Source organism: Aptenodytes forsteri, unplaced genomic scaffold (assembly GCF_000699145.1).
Source record: "Aptenodytes forsteri isolate BGI_AS27 unplaced genomic scaffold, ASM69914v1 Scaffold2, whole genome shotgun sequence".
In the NCBI taxonomy this organism is placed as follows: domain Eukaryota; kingdom Metazoa; phylum Chordata; class Aves; order Sphenisciformes; family Spheniscidae; genus Aptenodytes; species Aptenodytes forsteri.
The window spans coordinates 6,681,467-6,700,552 of NW_008795695.1; the positions used below are offsets into that span (position 1 = coordinate 6,681,467).

At 43.6% G+C, this 19,086-nt stretch overlaps 1 protein-coding gene across 1 annotated transcript in view; it reads right to left on the minus strand.

The window, feature by feature from the left end:
• Positions 1-19,086, minus strand: part of TIAM1 (T-cell lymphoma invasion and metastasis 1) — an 89,503-nt gene that overhangs the window by 21,503 nt on the left and 48,914 nt on the right. The window contains exons 12-14 of the mRNA XM_009282944.2: positions 15,600-15,686; positions 11,997-12,221; positions 1,785-1,888 (exon numbers count right to left, since the gene is read on the minus strand). Coding sequence (XP_009281219.1) covers positions 1,785-1,888; positions 11,997-12,221; positions 15,600-15,686 — 416 coding nt within the window. The remainder of the gene's footprint in view (positions 1-1,784; positions 1,889-11,996; positions 12,222-15,599; positions 15,687-19,086) is intronic.

The window sequence follows — 19,086 nt, forward strand, 5'->3', positions numbered from 1 at the left end:
TGGGGGTTTCTGCAGCTTTCGTTAGAGAGGAATCACAAAGAAAGCCCACTTAGTACAGAGCTCTTCTACATGAACAGGGACAGTGGCATTCACGAGTTTGCCAAATTGAGCACGTTGTATATATACTATATGTACACGTGTGCTTCTTTTCTTATGGAAGACCATTTCAAGCAGTTTGACCCATAACAAACAGAATGTGAAGTAAAATGCCTCACTCCCTCTATATCACACAAACAAAACGACATATTTCTGAATTTTAAAAGAAAACATGTACTGATGTCAACATTTCATTTGCAGAAAGACAGATTTTCCTCTCATTGGAAACCAAGGCTTGTTAGAGTTACAAGTTACTCTTCCAATATAAGAATATTAAGTATTAGAGCTGCTAACGTGTATTTCTCAGTTTAACTAATCTGCTGAGCCACAAGGCTAATCATGTAAACCTTACGCTTTGCTTCAGGCAATTACAGTTCTGAAGATCCAGGAGGCAAGATGCAAAATGGAACCCCACAGCCTATCGCATGGTTCAGAAATAGAAAGCTACAGAAAACACAGCAAGAACATTTAATCCCCAAGCAGCTATGTGTTATGCGCGGTGCTCTTCCACAGCTTCGGTGTTTAACAGAAAAGACTCCTTTCAGAGCATACGAAAATCTCACATATTTACAGTTAAAAATCCCAAAGTACCAACAAACTTCTACTTACTCAAGAAGAAATTCTTTGTACTTACAAGAAAAGATCCCACAATAAAACCTGGAAACAAACTGTAAGAGTAATCACCTTCTCTGCATGCAAGCTCTGCATGTATTTCATGCATAGGAATGTTTCCTCTTATCTGACTTCCACTGTCTGGCTATCAAAGACAAAACTACAGGCTAGCATGACATAAGAGATCAGGAAACAAGAGGCCAGGGTCTTTTCCTTCCTTTTGCTACTATGATGAGTAGAATAGCACACGGACCAGTTCAGAGCTCACTGTAACACATTTTAGTTAAAACAAGAGCTGAGAAAAACCACACCTGTACGTAAGCACAGACTGAGATCTCATACTCATTAGATCATGAATTCTGTAGAAAAATAGCTGTAAGCTCTCACCATCACCTATGCAACAAATACCTAAAAGCAATCAGTGCCTTCAAAATAATCTCACTTGATTCTGCCGCAAAAGCCACTAATCATCACACCCTACGCTGTGTAAAGCTCCCCAGCACCAGAGCAAGTGCAAACTACCAACCACTGTGAAACCCATCCCTTAATAGATGGCAATTAGCAACCCATTTGCACAACCTCTTAGCTATAATTGGAGAGTTTTGCTTCAATTTAAGGTAGATTGCCTATAATTAGTTTGCATTTAAAAACTAGCATGTACACTATGCTCTCGATTGAAGGAAATCCCTTTTAACTTACATTTCTCCTATGCCTAGAAATCAAAAAGGAATAAGAAATTGTAATAATCCACCTGACCTTTCAGTTTAGCTGACCTGCTCTGGTGAAGGGGGGTCATAAACCAGCCCATTTAAAAATTATGTGGGAATATTACCACAAGATACTGCAGTTGTGAACCAACCCTGGGAAAAGGGCACAAGTCTTGTTTAAGAGGTAGCGATGTGCCATAATCAAAGCTGTAATTTGCGACATTCAATATCATCCGTAAACACCTTGAAAGTAAGATTAACATTTTCCCAGGGAAGATGCTCTAATCACGTGCAGCTGTGAAGTCAGCACATCAGCTGTGAGTGTACTGCACTTTCGCTCCTTGTCATGTGAAAATGAAACTTTCTCACCTTGCTCATCTTATCGGCCTCATCAGCTGACTCCAAGTCTTGCGCTTCTGCCTCCTCCGGAGCTGTCTCAACAGAGCTGTCCGGGTCGCCGCAAAGCGAGTGCCCTGCTGAAATTGAGATGTGTGTGAAAACCCGGCCACAATTTCCACAAATTCAAAAAGCTGGGCGCAACAGACATTGAGTTCCCATGGAGGGCCAGGCCCCATCCTGCACACAAGTACATGCCAACAAGGTGTTATGCCAGAGGCACGCAATGACCTCAAACGACTACCTCGGTTTACAGCAGGGGCCAGGTTTAACTACAGGTGTAAAAATAAACAGGTTCCAGACACACTATTTAGTGGAAACTACGAAAGCCGATTCAGAGATAAGGCTAAAATGCCACATTGAAATTCTTACGTTTCTTATTAATTTCTTGGCTGGCGAGCAATTGCCTACCTTTATACTTCAGTGGTTTCAAATGGAAACTGCAGTATGTGAACGGGCAGGCTGTGCCAAGAAGCAAGCCTTGGTCAGCCCTTCCTCCGAGTTAAGTCGAACGTGATGATTTTAAACTGCTTGCAGTTTTGGCCTAACACACCCACTACTGAGTTTCGATGTTAGTTTTTAAGGAAACAAACCTCTTTTTAGCAGGTTTTAGGAGTCTATTACGTTAACTGAAATCTACGTTTCATTTCCATCAGTATGTGGCAACAACTATGCACCCCTATGCCTGAGCACTCTTCTGGAAACTATGTTGTTGATACAGCTAATAACTTCTTTGTGACTTCTTGTATGTAAATGATGAATTACCTGCAAGTGACAAAAGAAAGAAGAGAACTAATCCCAGCCTGAGAGCTCTGTGCACAAATAACTTTTTTTGGGATCTCATTCTCTGACTCAAATCGCTGTAAGAAGCAGTATTGCTACACCTTAGCCAGTCTTCACAGAAAACCAGATTTCATATATGTTCAACTTCTAGCTATGGCAAATTATAATGACCAGTGATGGACCAAACTCTGCCAGAAAACTCCTGCATGCCTCAATTGACCTTCAAGCCAGCATAAAGAGATACTTTACAGCAGCTGAGTCCAGACACTAATTCCTTTTACCTTTCCCCTCTCTCCTCAACCCCATAAGGAAGTTTCTTCCGCAGTGCCACTCCTGGGGCTGGATGGGGAAGGGTGGTTTCTGAGTACGCCTCCCTGCCTGCACCCTGCCACACAAATAGGACAGTGAATGTCTCACCAGGGATTATACCTTTTATTCCATTACGTTTATTCATTTACATTCCATTTATACCTGCATTCTTCAGGTAATGCAGAAAAATATAATCAAAGTTGAATGGATGCAGCAACACAGAAAATCTCTGCTTTTTAAAACCCAAGACTCAACAGACTATATTAACATAATTTTTGGTTGTATTGTTAGCACGTAGCATTTAAACATTTTGGTTGAAAACTGACACTTTTCTGTAGCAGAATAGAATTTTTTTCAAACCAGTGGTTATTTTTTGGTTTGCTAGCCCTATGAATAGAAGCAGCCCAACAGCAAACTATCACGTTGTCAGCACCCAGTGGTCCAGCAGCCATCCCCTCCTATTCACTACTAGGTTGAAACATGGACGTTTTACAAAGATTAACAGTGATTTAGCACATCAGATGCGCAGCACCATTTCTATGTTAGTCCCTTGCTGACTCTCATGTTACTTGCTATTTTTCAATTAGACATTTCAATTTAGGTAAGTCACGTATATTTGTCTATAAGGAACATTTGGCTAGATAGCAATGCTGTGAGTAAAAAGGCCACAGTGATGATAACACACATCTGTTATACTGATATTATCTCAGTTAAACACTGTGTGGTTTGGCCAAAAAGGCTGTAATAGCGTGGATGGTCTTTTTAATTCAGCTAACATGGCAAGCTACTTTAAAATCAAGAGATTCTGAAAAAACAAACCCTGATTACACACATCTAATATATTTGTTTATATTTATACTGGAATGAAATAGATCTCATGATATAGAAATGATAGTCTCTAAGAAATATGTTTCCTAAATGAATAAGAAAAATTCTGCTGCCTCTTCACAATTGAAAAGCCACTGCTCTTCTTTCAAGGAGTGTTATGTTAATGCATAGCATTGGTTCACTAACACATCCTAGGTAAGGCTCTCCACATCAGGACTGAGGGCAGAGATCCAGGTCTGGGTTCTTCAGTACCCAACTTTCAGCTGCTGTCCGTGCAAGCTTTCAGCCACCATTACCAAAAACAATTTTCAGGACTGTACAAGAGTTCCACTTTATTGAGTCTGGAAATAATTTGGAAAAATTGGAATTCAGAAAACCAGAATTAAATTCAGAGAATATTCTGCATACTGGGATGGAGCTAAATTGGACATCAAGTGAAATTAAAAGGACATAAAAGGTAGTTCATAGTTGAGCTTCCGGAAGACATGCCTCTCTTCTGAAAAGATAGGGTTTACCTTTTCAAAAGATGTGTTTGTAGGGGATGTTTGGCAACACAAAATCTATTTGAGGAAGTGTTTTTTCTGTAAAAAGTTAGGTTTTCTGAGCCTTGCCCATGATTTTATCAACTTGGACTATCAGCTTTCTGGTCTCTCTATTAATGTGTGAAAAAATTCTTAAAACCCTTAAGCTATCCATTTAAAAATAAGAGAAAAAAATGTGCTATGTGTCCTAATTTGTTTTGGGCAGTCTGTGTTTTTTCACTGCAATTAATTTCTCATTATAAGCTGCGTGAAATACATCCTACAGCTGTTTCTCACACCAAGCCAAGGCAAATAATGTTTGTTTTGGGGTTTTGGTTTTTGCTTTTAAGCTACCACTTTTTCTTTTCCTGTATATTAAAACACCACTTAATCTGTTTCCTGCAGTATAAACACTTTTACCCAGAAGACAGCAATCTTTCACTTAGGTCTGAACGAGCAGTCACACAGTACATGTGCTCAGGGTATTTCTAATGTCTTAAGCTGCCAAAGCCAACGTCGACTTTAGCAGGTTTATCTGCTGGCTGTTAAACACAGGCAATCAGTTCAAACGCCGCACATTCCTGCCTTTTAATACCTTCCAGTTACCGTCCCATTTCTGTCAGGTTCATTACATCATTTTATTTTTTCCCTGTAAATCTTTAGCTCTGCAAGGAGCTCTGAAGACAATGTGCTCATTTCCTCCTGCAGCACCTGAATGCTGCCCAACCACTACCATTTGCTAGGGATGATAACACATGGGCTTCACTTGACATTAAGGAATTAGAAAGGGAAATCCAAAAAGCAGCAGGAAAGGGGGGTCAAATCCATGTGGCTACCAGCACAGATGGAGGTCACACGAGCTCCCAAGTTGCCTCAGCAGTGTAATATCCGTGACATTATGACTAATGCCCATTAAATAATTCCTACTTATGGCTAGAACTAACAAAATAAAAGGAAGTCTTATATCACTGGAGCAAAAGTGCTGGGGCTTAAAGGTCTGGAGAATCACGTAAAGCTTAAGCACCATGCCAACACTTGGCTAAAATTTTCCACGGCTTCTGCTTCCAATTTGCAGGGTTGCTGTTGCTCGAGATTTTAATGAGACTTCCACGATATTTGGTACTGCTCTTAAAGCCCGTTTCTTGGTGCCAGAATGCAGTGGAAATAACTATTCCTAGCCAAGCTTTGTCAGCTGTGGTGCAAAGCTCAGAAGCGCACATCCTACTGACACAAAAAGCAGCATATAAATCAGAAGCCCCCCCATGTTCATAATTTTAGTATCTCGATGCCTTATTCCTGAGTATGTGGAACCGGCAATACTGAGTTTAGTCCCCTCGGTGGCTGCAATGGGGAAGTGCTGGACAGCCACCTGCCAGCACGTTACGTGCTGTGGGCCAGAAGCAGCAACAGGCTCGGATGGCTGAAAGCTATGGTTTGTAACTTTAAGGTGCCTCAGGTTCTTAAGCAGGTTGTTTTACACATCTCAGCGCCCCACACAACACCTTGCCGTGCAACTGAGGCAGAGACCTGGGACTGCTGTAGCCGGGTGGCAAACATCAGGGGCCGAGGAGCTCAGCCTGGTGTCCTTCCCTGCCTGCCTGCCACCGCTCACTCCCTGCAAAAGGTGCGTCGTGCTCCTCTGTACTTCTTTCACTGATGAAACTCAGTGATACTGGAAGTCAAACATAGCAATTGCTTAATCACTTTCAGCGAGAAATAAGGAGTGACCCCCATCCAAGTTGAAACCACAGAAGAAATATGGACCAGGCAGAACATGACTACCCCGGCTGAAGCCCAGCCAAGACACCTGGGTGTCTGTGCTCCTGCAAGATGCGCTGCCGAGGCTTCAGTGGCCAAGTGCTTTCAGCAGCTCATGTTTGACTGTCGTCTTAGAAGAGAAGAGTATCACTTACTTGGACAGTTCAACAGCAACTTCCTAAAACAGAAAGTAATTTCTAAATGCTGTTGGTGAACAGCCCCGTTATGACAACAGAGTACCTTTCAGAAGAGACTCTGTCATAAATGGAACAATTTTAATAAAAATTGTTAGGGAACTGTCTCTCAGATTAAATTTTTATTTGAGACAAAATTTCACCTATAAATCTACAATAAAAAAGGTAAGCATGCATTTTTTTCTTTTTTAAAAGAATTCTGGTTAGCTTAGAAACACTGAAACGTAAAAAAAGAAAACATCATTTTTACACTGGGGTATTCTGTCCCATTGGGAAGTCCCACAGGGTTGATAACCTCTCCAAAGACCTGTAAACCACACTACAACTATCACAGCTACAGTCAACCATGTGACCAAAGAACAGTATAGGAACGAACTGGGGAATTCTGCCGTTCTTGGAGAGCTACAGAACAAGCCCCATAAATCTCTTTCCCTTTCGACAGAACTCTATTGCTTCCTTTTCCATTTCAACTAGGTAATAAATTGTGCAAATATAGAAAAATCTATGCTGAATGTCATTCAATTCATTCACTCTTCTTGGGAAAACGCAGATTCAATGAAAACTTCCCTGTACCAACTATACCGTGGCCACTTTTCACCCTCCCCAGGTCAGGAGCCTCATCAAATACTTGCAATACCCTTGAGTAGCCTGTTTGGAATAAACACGAATTTTCAGAGACATAAAAATGAAGCATGTGCTCAGTGAGCTTAGAAACCAGGGACATTTGAGATCAGAAAAAACAGCCTTTCCTTCTGCAAGTACCATGCTGCAGCCTTGGGCTTGTGAAGCCAGCAGGGGGAGCGGCAACACAGCAAGAATATTAAGATTAGAAATCTGTGGGTAAGGGAGCAGGTATGCTTACTGCAGCTAAAATGGAAAGGGTCAGAAACCCAAAGCCGCAATGCAAAAACTAATATGCTAATAGCCACGCTGCTTATTTCAACAGCAGCTCAGGCAGACTTTAGAAAAGCTAGGAATGAGACCTCTGAACACAATATTGACTGAGGCAACACCCTTGAGCTTTGGCTTTTAAGCTTTTAGAAAATAGATCTTGTGAACAACAGTTCTGCACGTCTCTGATTAATTATATGCAAGACCCTCAGATTACTGCTGCAGTAAATGCTGCTGTAATTGTTAAATCAAGCACTGAATGATAACAATATTTTTTAACATGCTACAAAAGGTATGAAATTAGTTGTCTGTCTCAGGAAAATAACCCTGAAGAAATTAAGGTTACTGTTAGTCTCAGCTTGTTCTGAAATCCAAATTACTTAGCCTAAGGGGACCTGTGACAGGACGAGGATGGAATGAAAAATAGTGGCCATTCTTATAGTGCAATGAAAATTTCAGTTTTATACCATAGTCTTTAGAGTGTGTGTTTGTTAACTTTAGCCCCTGGTTCTCCTGCTTTCTGAATGACAAAATAATAGACTCCTTAAAAATACCTAGCTGCTTCATATCTAGAAGATTAATATACCCGTTCAAAACAGGGGTATACTTTCTTTTTTATCATTTATACATTCTGCACAGTGATTTATATGGCTTACAGTTATCCCTGCAGAGTTATCCCTCATGCTAGAGGTCTCCAAAATACAGGAGCATGCAAAGCCTAAACCTCAGAAACTCTACCCCAGAGTAAAAAAAGGTAGTGAAGGGATCACAAACAAATATGGATACTACTCCCATTCCCAAATCCCCTTCTAATAACAAAACATCTTCTTTATGATTTGGGGAGATGACACAACACTGTGTTTCCAGCTTTCAGCCTCTCATTCCCTGGATTGAGCGGAGCAGAATGGGGAGACAAAACACTCCTCATGGGGAGGGGAGACAGCTCTCACTGATCCTTTTAGGCAATAAGGAAAACATGCTGTGGGGCTCCAGACAGAATGAGAGCTAGTCCTCCTCAACCAGATTTATGCAGACTGCGTTAACAGGAGAGAAGACTGAAAGCCAGGAAAAACAGTAATAGATGAAAGAAACAAAACTTGGGGCTCTGCAAGCCTGATGCAGCGCGAATTCCTAGGGGAAAGTATATATCATGCCCAAGATAATATTTTTCACATCAAAATCCAAGCTCATTTCAAGAATAACCTGTTAAGTAAACACAATGAAGTAACTGCTGCCACAGAGCTGATTTGCAGCTCTAGCCCCAACTTTAGTATGTGCAAGGTAGTTCCAGATAATGAAACAGCTGTAAGAGACATCATATTTAGCAGGAGCACTGGCAGGCACTTCAGGGAGGTCGACTCCCAAAAACACAGCCCTGCTTTGCTCCTGGAAGACCTCCCACTGAGTAATAAGGCATTAGGAAAGCTTCCTTAAAAAAATGTCACACAGCATCTTTCTGTTGAAAACACACCATATGATTTGCCTCACACAAAAAATCTACCCTTTGCTGCCTTCATAGCCGATGAAGAATTGCTCGTGAAGATGATAATGACAGGACATCAACGTGATTGGTCAACCAGACCCTGAATTTCTGGATGTGCCTACAGGTGATTTATACCTGCTGGCATTCTGACCCAGCAATGTTTCACCCCCCTGCTGAAAGGGGGGCTACACTACTTTGGGATGAAAGAAAAAATCTGCGTGCTATAAATAAAGCATATAACAGAAATCGCTGAGCTGATTTGCCTAGCCAGCCAAACTGCCAGTAATCAACAAGGACACAAATAAATGGTTCAGTGGGTATTTCATACTTGACTGCTCTCTACAAGAAGCTGTAGAGCCGAGACCAAAAATCTAAGATACAGCCACAATCTCCCAAATAAAAGCACGTACCCCTTTTTAAAATTTCACGTGGATCCTATTTTAGGTAACGAATTCCTGAAAAAGCACAGGGCCAGAAGAAGAAAGGCTTCAGTAAAACACTGTGTTCTACAAACACCTAAATAGAGAGAAATTGATGGGGAAGATCAAAACACCTGCCTCCCAATCGCACACTTAGGTGCAGATCCTTGATTTCACTCCCACCTCAGGCTAGGTCATCCCAGATTAGAGCATCGGCGTTGTTTAGGTTTAAACACCATCTTAACACCGTTATTCAGAGGTATATTTCACATGGCAACTACAGGCGCTTTCAGAAGCTGTCAGAGACACCTGCACATCTGCTGATGAGCTGTTGTGTTGCTTCTGTTGGTTAAAGAAGTATTCCTCCCCCTCTGAGGAGGAATGAAGGTGATTCCCACCTCAACGTTTGCTGCATTTTGAAGGAAAGCAAATGTCAAGAGAGCTCTAGCTTCTGTGCCGCCTGTCACCTGAAAGAGAGAGCAAAGGAGCTGACTACACACCAAAAGTGAAGGGCAGCTGTACCGAGAGAAATCTGAAGGGAAAAGGAAGCCCTAAAGCTTATCCCCGGTCCTGGGGAGCTATTTAAGAAGCAGGCGCTTTGGTCCACCAGACAGTTCACATGCTCACTGCAGGACGTGGAAAAACAAGCAGCTGTTCCACACCACTGCGATAACCACAAAAACCCAGCTCGGGAGAAGCTTACAAAGGAGGACAGACATGACTTGAGTTGAGAGCAGCACAAAGGAAGTCGTGCCTACAAAGCAGCAGAGGTGGGAGGTCTGATTTTGCCATGACATGTCTATCAGCCACGTCCTATGTCTTCATTTCACATGGTGCACGCAGAGTTATTACTGGACAATGTTAAAAGGCAAATGCTAGGCTTTTCAGACACATTTGGCAAACCGTGCACTATCTCACCCTCAGCAAGGAAAAGGACCCCTGAAAGACCCTCAAAATAATGATGCAGAGAACTGACAGTGGCAGAGAAACTGCTTGTTGAGACAATCTGTTGAGACCCTGTGTTGCAAAATGTGACTGCTCTGCCTTAGAAATCACTATGTTGCATAAATACTAAAGTCCCAGTTCCCAATTCTTTGCACCCAGGGCAGACACCTACTTCAGCGAAAAGTCTGGGTATGAGGACTCAGCACTTGGGGTTTCAGTTAAAAAGCACAGGCAAAGACAAAAGGATGGGGCCCACGAAGAGCTGGTGTTAAGTAGGAAATGGGGGCATCTTGTGGCCAGCTATAAAAATGTACAAGATGAGCTTGATTTTTCAGCACAAAAGCCTAACTGGGAAAAGTTCAATGGAAATTAAAAGGGGAAAATGTCGTTCTGAAAATGTTTAATTTTAACTGCCTTTGGGGGTTTATCCCACATCTTACATGAGGTTGCTTTTATCAGTCCCCTCAGAGGTATTTGCAATAAGCTATTTTTAAGCTTTCTTGTTCACACTATTCTACTTGCTATGAATACCACACTCCCCAAAGTCAGACTAGAGGTCCAGCTTTCCCTTTCCCCACTACGTGTTCCCGTCACCTGAACAATGACATTTTTGCTAGATCACTTTCAGTAAATATTTTAAGCAAAACCAGAGCCGCATCCAGAAATGCTGAGAGGCAGGCTGTACCTCCCCGACCCTTTGCAGGCAGAGATGAGTCAGCTTGGTCCTGAGCCCAAGCCAGCTATCTTTCACTGTGGCTCATTTGCTCCAGCTCAGCATCATACTAATGCACTCACACCGCTCCTGGGTCAGCTCCAGTTTGTACCCAGACTCATCCCAGAAGCCCCTACACCGAGTGACTGCAGCAATCAGACAGACGTGTCCTGAGGGAAGGCTGACTTTAACCCCGGTGAAGTGCATTAACAGCCCCCGTCCTGCTCCAGCTTTTTATTCCAAATGCCCAAAACAAAACCTTTTTCATAGTTACCAAAACAATTATTTTAACATTTCTGAAACCTTTACTTTGGGGAGAAAACAAAGCATTTCAACATATTCAGACACCATTTACTTTTGACTGGAAGTCAAAATTTACATCAGCTCAAAATAGTTTTGATTATCTAGAAACTACTTCTTTTTGGCCATTCTATTCATTTTTCATGTATTTTAAATTATTCCAAAAAACTAAAACAAGCAGGTACGTCCAGTATCCTCTTCTGTTTTCGAGTACAGGTGGCATTTAGAAGCCGGCAAGTAAGACTTGACTAAGCAGGCAAGTAGGAGGAGCCATGGTGCAGGAGCTTTCCTGCTATCCCAGTGCAATTCCCAACACTGTTGTCTCACAGAGGTAATGGCTAGCAACCACCAAGGAGGCGATCCTGCTCTTCTGCAGTCATTTCTCTTATCCCAGCATGGGTGCTTGTCATCAGCCAGTTCAGGAAGCTAAACTAGTGGCAAGCATTTGCTAGGGATTAATTTTCTGCCAGTTCAGTTCTCTGAACAGGGCAGCATGGTGGGCAGGAATGCCCCTTCCCACCACAGTGTGCTGTGGGACCAGTTAGATACATTTGGCTGTAATGTCAATCACTACCTTTAGGTGTTTTGAACTGTCCCTGTGAGTTATTTATGAGTCTCATCAAACACTCAGGGCTCCTGTGCTCCTGGCTAATCCCAGAGAGGGCGAATGCTTATCCCCTCTTCCTTCCCTGCCATACGTATATCTTGCGGGCAAATCCATGGGTAAAGGTACCTCCTGAGCAGCCCAGAAGGGAGCAATTAGTTCTGTGACTCGCTGTAGGCACAGCTAGATGATGTGACATGCATTTGGCGATGACACACATTTCACAGCCTAACCATGTACAGAGTCATCCTTCATTGCTACCGCAGATTATACCTTACAGCTTCCAGAGCTCCTACTTATTATCTGCCCAGCGCATTCAAACTGCAATTCCTCTCACTTCCACCATGGAAGTTACATGAAGGGAATCAATGGGATTACACCAGCACATTGTAAGCGTGAATCCTCCCCTCCTGGTAATTTCTACATTGAACCCAATACCTTGGTTGCTCCCAACAAATGCCAGTGCGCTCTCACTCGAGTCAGACGGGTTTTCCAAGCGACGTGGTGGTGGCTGCATTAGTTTCTGCCCTTCCTCTATCTCAGGATAGGTGCGCACAGTAAGACACAGCGAAGGCTGAACAAGGGCATCTTTCAGCAAAGCTGAGTCCAGATCCTCAGCAGCTTTCTTGTTAATCTCCACAATTTCATCGCCAGCTTTCAGGCCTGCAACACAGAAAGGAACAGGTAAGACTTGCACAGTAACTTTTCTGTTACCCACAGACATCAAGGAGCTCAGCCGGGTGTTTATGAAGTGCCACACAGTGTTATGTCTAGACATAAAGTAAACATTTATGACTGCAAATGATATTGAAATTTGATGGACTTTTGTGAGATCTGTTGTCAGGCTCCAGTACCATCCCTAAGAGCACCATGCCCAGGAAGTCCCTCACAATGTACCAGCAACAAGATAGCCCCTTTTTCTTCATGTCACTCTGCAAGGGAACAGCCACTGTACAGCAAGCCACCCTACACAACACATTGCTCGCAAATAAATATATTCTGAAGGACAGAGTCAGACTTCTGAGGCACTGCACACAGGACGGGGGAAGGATGAAGCAGCTGTGCTGGCTTGATTCTTCCTTTTAACCTTCTATATAAGTGAAGGCTTTTATTTGAAGTGGTCACCTACCCATACACCTAGGAGGAGAGAAAACGTTTCCCGCTCAGCCAGGGTGTATGGTGTAGGACTTCAGATAGCCTCCTCTCTGGCCCTGTCTGAATCACGTCCTAGTACATAGATCTTCAAAAGGTGAATTTTAGCGCTTGGTATGTTAGTCATGGGTTTTTTCCAATCTGATTTCAGGAGCTATTTATAGCATCAGCGCCCAAGGGAAAAGGGGATCTGCAGAGGAAACAGCTGACTCCCGCTTGGTTCGGGGGCAACACAGCAATGCTGACAGACAACGTGCAGTCCTCTGAGGTGCCGCAGGAAACCTGACCTTCCCCTCAGCCACCCGGGCCTGCTCTCCAACTGACAGCAGCAAGCTGCACCAGGGTTTAATCCCAAATAATCTTTAGGGTCAGGCAGGCAGCAGCGTGCCAGGGCACATCGGTGCTGACAGCCCCGATCATCGGGAGCTTTTTCTCCACTTGAGGGTGACACTGGTGGTCCCCTGCAGGCATCCTCCCAGGAGTCGGCTGGCTGGGCACGGCTGGAGGGAAAGCATACTCTGCAATGGCCACCAACCCACCAACGGGACCGCCATGGCACCCCTGTCACTGTCCTGGCATTTACAGGGACGAAAGCTGGAATTTGCAGGGTCAAAAGAGCTGCTCCCTCCGTGGGGGTGACCTGCCCTCATGCCATGCAGTCCTCTGGCTGGGCAATCATGCAGAGGACAAGTCTTGCCACCCTCAAGCCCAGATGAAAGGCCTGACTCGATGAGCCTGACCTGCAAGCAGAGCTCAGCTGCATCCGCCAGGAAACAGATTACCTACCCGCATTCAAGAAAGAAACGTGGAAGGGAGGAGGCTAAAGAGCTTCAGTCTTCTTTAGGAAAATTGAGATCTTTCTAAATGCATGTAATTGTGCCCAGAAACTGTAGTGTGGCGTGCAGTTTTGGAGAGAATAAAATGAACTAGAGAGAATAGCTACAAAGTAAATGGACCATAAAATCATATTTGAAACAAGGACAAAACAAAGCAAGTCAAGCATTTCGTGTTATTTCATTTATTCTACTTAGTGATGCCATGTCATAATAGTAGCATATTAATATGCCTGCCACCATAAACATCATATCTGGGGTTTCATTTACTCTTTGTAATCCTTGTTTTGAATCATTTGGGATAAAGCATCATGTCTATCTCAGTACAGTCAAGCACCTCAAATTCTAAAGGTCTAGCTAATGCAGACCAACCAAAAAAAAAAGGTAAATCATAAAAATTATTAGGAGAAAATGAAATTTAAGTTTCTAATTGGAGAAAAGATTGAAAATGAAATACTGTATCTCTTCGGGTTAGACTTACTATAGGAAGTGCAGTCAAATGCAAACATGAATGTAGATAATGGGAGGAAGAGAGAGTTTTCCTCCCTGCTTTCTGCTAACTATGGGTATCTTGTCATAATATCCTGCCAAATACTGTTCATACAGAAGTGGCTTTTTATATCAATTATGAAGAGCAATATATCACTGAAAGTGTGTTTTAGCGTTTCAGCCCCACAGGAGGCAGTCTGTGTTCATGCATTGATTTAAATTGTCACTCAAACATTTTCTAAAAGCAAAATAAGGAAGCCCTGCTGAACCCACCCCACCCCCCAATATTCTCTTTGCTCCCCACAAGAAGCCCGCAGAGTTTTATTTCCCTGGTGCAGACTGGCAGAGAGCCGCCCCCCAGCCCCCGTTCAGGGCTTTTGGCAGAATCCCCATCCTGTCAGCCAGGGAATTGTATGGGGGTGGGGTGGGGTGAGGAGAGAAAGATGGTCTTTTCAAGCTCAATAGACATACGCAGCAGCCTCCAGAACCACCTACGGGGTTTTCTTAAGTTAGGGTTAGAGGTTACAGCTGAGTGAAACTCCAGGCTCCCTGCAGCCAGAACTGTTCCCCCTCTGCCCCCTGTTTCTTCCTTCCCAGTTACTGTCTGCACAGTCCTGTCCCTCCACTGTGCCACTTCTGCCACTTGCTTCACTGCAACACAAGCCAACTCCCTTTGCTAGCAGGTCAGAAAACCAGCCACACATTTCTGCCATGGCAGTTTTCTATCAGTGAGCTGAATCAGCTCAGCTAAGAGTGCCAGAGTCAGCACAAGGCAAAGGGCTGGAGCAGTTTGGGGGGGACCAGCCCCCATTGCTTTCGGCAACAGCAAACTGTTGAATAAGCTCTGCATGACCATGTAACCACTCACCAATAAAACTCTGCAGGTGTGTCGAAGGACTCTGCATATACTGACAGGTTATGATGAGATGAGAGTCTTCTTGCTCTTCATGCTCCCTGTGTTATACTTTAAAATCTGGTTGAGTTTCAGCTGCCCAGCTCCCTGAGCAGCCCATCCCGTGACTGCATGAGCAGTAGTGCCAGCACATCGGAAAGGGCAATGAATGGGAAAAGCAGTTAAGGGCATGGCAGTGTCAGGGTTGACCTCAGCTTGGGTAAGCTGCAGTTAAACCATATCCTGCTCTGCCCTCGGATGAGCCTGGCAGCCTAGTTATCTTTGCCGGTTTCTGGTCCAAGTGCTGTCATGCTTCCTGCAACACTAGAGGCAGTAATCCCAGCCGCAGAGACCACTATGATCACTTCTGCTGTACCTGTTTATCTTGCAGTGACCGACTTGAGAGGGCCCCTGCTCCTCTTTCTAGCAGCAACTGACATCCTGATCCTGCTACATACACAGCAACTCAAAATTAAGAGGTTGACTATACAGCACAGCTGATCCCAAGAGCAGAACAGCCAGGTATTCAGTACCTAAGGTTCTTCACAAAAGAGCATAGTCTCTTTTGGACTGGGACCCTGGTTTGGTATGTTCGTAAAGCTCCTACCCCAACAAGCTCATGGTCTATACCAGGATTAAACAAGCAATAACAAAAACACTTCAAAAGTCTTTTACCTTTCTTGAAAGCTAGGCCCGTCTCTTTGACGCCATTCACATACAGCCGACGAATCCCTTCTTCTTCCACAGAGGACAGAGAGAAACCTAGGGAGATACCCAGCGAGATGGTTAGAAAAAGCCAACCACTTCCAGCATGTCCTAACAACTGCACGCACTACAGGTAAGGCTGTGCTGTCCCTGCAGCGAGCAGTTGGGAATTCCTCCCTTCTCCTTTCCCATAAACCTTTACAAACGTAAAGGGAAAGTTAAAAAATGAAAGTGGCTTTAACAAAAACCTGAACTGAATTTCTGAGTTTATACATAAATCATCTACAGCTTTATTTGAGGATAGCACAGTTGTAAAATGCTGGAACAGACTTCCAATTCTCTTGCCACAAAAGGTCACTTCAAGAAGTTTTGCTGTTTGCAGGCAAAAGCTGCACAGAGATGTGGTTTGTGACCCAAACTGACAAAAGCCAAGAAACGGAGAGCTATGGCTGACATGCCATCCTGAACACAGACAAGGCATAACAGCACCTGCTAAAGCAGAATGCCAACTTTTACTTTTTTAAATTCCTGGACTGGACAAGTTTGTAAAAATGCCAGTTCCCCTTCTCCCCCTTTCTATTCTCAGCTGCTGCTGGCACAACCTGTTATTTGCTAAGTCTCAGCTCAGCGCACATTTTATAGCTACGTCAGATACCCATAGACCAGCCTTATAATGGAAGTACTGACACAACCTTAATTTAAACAGTGCAAGTGGTACTGTTACATTTGGTTTTGGTGATTTTCCTGCCATTTGTGTTTGACACTGTGTAAGATAACAATGTGTAAAAGAAATACAATGTGGTTAGTTAAATAGGGTTTATTTATTTACTGTTAAGAGTTATCTAAAGCAGAACATTTGCCTTTCTGAAACTTCATTACTCCCAAAATGGGTGTAGGCAACCATTTGCTCTCTCTTTTTCCGACTAGAAAAACATGTACAAACCTCTGGGGGGAGATGCTTGTTTGACATGGAATCAGCCACCAGCCAAGAGGAAGCAGATGTGCTGGGAGCCTATTCTGACTTTAGGACTCCCTTCAAGTTGGTGCTTATGGATGAGAAGTTATTTTTTCATCCATCATTTAAAAAAAAGAAAGGAGGGGGAAGAATGTGGCAGCCTAGAAGCGAGGAGCATATGGCCCTTTGTGACTTACTGAGCTTCTCGGAATCTGTATGCGAGCTCCTCAGCCTGAATAAAATGAAACTTGTGAAGCTCACTCAACACACCAGCTTTGGCAGAGGGAAAAACTCTTGACTAAACAAAAGAGCAGCTGTAAAAAAACAGTAGCTATTGGTTGTCATCACTGCAAAGCCTACCTGGAAAACCCTTAACCAGAAGCACAGTGGAGCATGCCCAAGACTGCCGTTTGAGTCAGCACAAATTATCAGTTACTAATACCATCACCCTTTTGCAACTGAAATGCTGGTTTGCAGCCAACTACCATACACTTAAAACAAGGCTGAGTTGCATCTCAAGTTCTTGCTGTAGCTAACTGTGAAGAGATTACCATGCCCAAGCAGTCCCAAGCTCCCATTCTCCTTCATGAGAAGACCTCTGCCTCCTCCAATCTGTCAGGGCTAAGGGCAGGTGTAGTTGCTTTTTAATTCAGCTTTCATTAAAAAAAAAAAAATCCAGAGCAGAACAGGTGTAAGGAGCAATTAGATATGTTGCCATCACCTTTAAGAGATGAGAGATGGACAATTGGCAACAGCCTTGAAATGGTCATCTCACAAATACACTTAATCCCTCCACAGACAGGGTATGTGACCATACCCCAAGTATGAATAAACTGTTTCATTTCCACAGTTGTGATGTGGCCGGATCTGGTAAACAATTTGAAGCAGCATTCCTGTCCCACTGCAGTGCCAGTGCCAGTGTTTTCACTGCCATGCAGTAAAGTAGAGCAGGAAACTCATCCAGAAGGGAAATACCTCAGTCAAGTGTGTGTGTGCGCGCGTGTATAGATATATGTATATATATACTTGCATATATACACACACTTGCATATATGCATAAACATGTATGTGTAGTTTGTGTATACACATGTCTAGTACAAATGTACAGTTTCCATCTGCCTGAATTCTGCAGGTGCTCCACATAAACACGTGTACTAGCATTGCATGAGAGGAAGGGCAGAAGTGGGTGGAAGCGACAGCGATTGCATAAGCTGGCATCACTGCCAAAAAGATTATTACCAAACTGTGCGTGGACTCTGAAACACAGGTGTGAAGAGATGGGTGGTGACCCAGACAGAACCTTTTCTTCACTGCAAAGTTTTGATGACAGGAGAACAGAAGTCTGCATCTACGAGTGCACATGGCCTTACCGAACCAGCACAATACCTGAACAAATCCACCTCCAGAAAATTACCTCAGCCCCCTGAGATAGACAGTTGCTAACAAAAATGCCAGTATGTTCCCGATACATACAGGAGCTGGAAGCAATAGGTTCTTAGTGCTGGTGCGCCCTCATTTCTGCCCACACAACCTTTGCAAAGAGGCTGGTACCAGTGAAAGAGGCAAGAACGTATGTGCCCAGGCATCAGTAATAGCATCACACTGACAGATCTAATGCTGGCAAGGTCCGACACGCTGGCCAGACACTCCAGGAACGCCTCTTACCACAGGCACGCTGGTGGGAGTAGAAACACTACGGAATGTTCCCAGGTGAGCTTTCCCTGAAACACTCTGCTCCGTCCTCTTTACGTCACTTGAACTCATGGTGTGCTCAGAAACAATGACGAAGCTGCTCCAAAAGCCTGCTAATGCCTGAAAGGGCAGTTATGCCCCCTCCCCAGCACCAGGATCTCTTAGCTGGCCCAAAACAGCTTGTAAAGCCAGCAGACAGCTATTCACTTCTTTTATTATCTTACCTTTCTGCCAGGCTAGTGAGCTGAACTGGCCTGTCTAATTGCACCCTTAATGAAAGCGTTTCACCTCCCCATCTTTGATACCATGTTTGTTAAATGGAGATAACAGCACTAAGTCTGCATTGTCGGGATTAGTGAATAGCTGCTTGTGAAGTATCTGAAATTCAAGGTGATTTACAAGTATTATTATTGCTATAGGTGGAACACTAGCAACAGCAACAGGTAATGTCACTAATGATTTTCATAATCTCATCCATTTTCAAAAGGAAGACTTTTCCAGTTCTTCTGGAGGAATGAAGGCACGCGGAATTTGGACATACGTTTTTAAATTGGACAAGAATTATGAGGCTTGAACAAAGCTGCACAGAAAAAACAAGTCATCATCAGAATAAAAAGTCCCTTAGCGCTCTAGACATTTGGTTTCGGTACGGGCTCCTGACCCTGTTCCCAGCACTTGTTGAAGTGCCTGTGAGGGGCTGAGCCTCCAGCGCTGCCCAGCTGACTGAGAACCAATCTCAAAGGCAGACTCGCTCACACAAAGACTTACACAGGTGCTTAGATGCTTGGAGACTGTGTGGTCACGTTATTG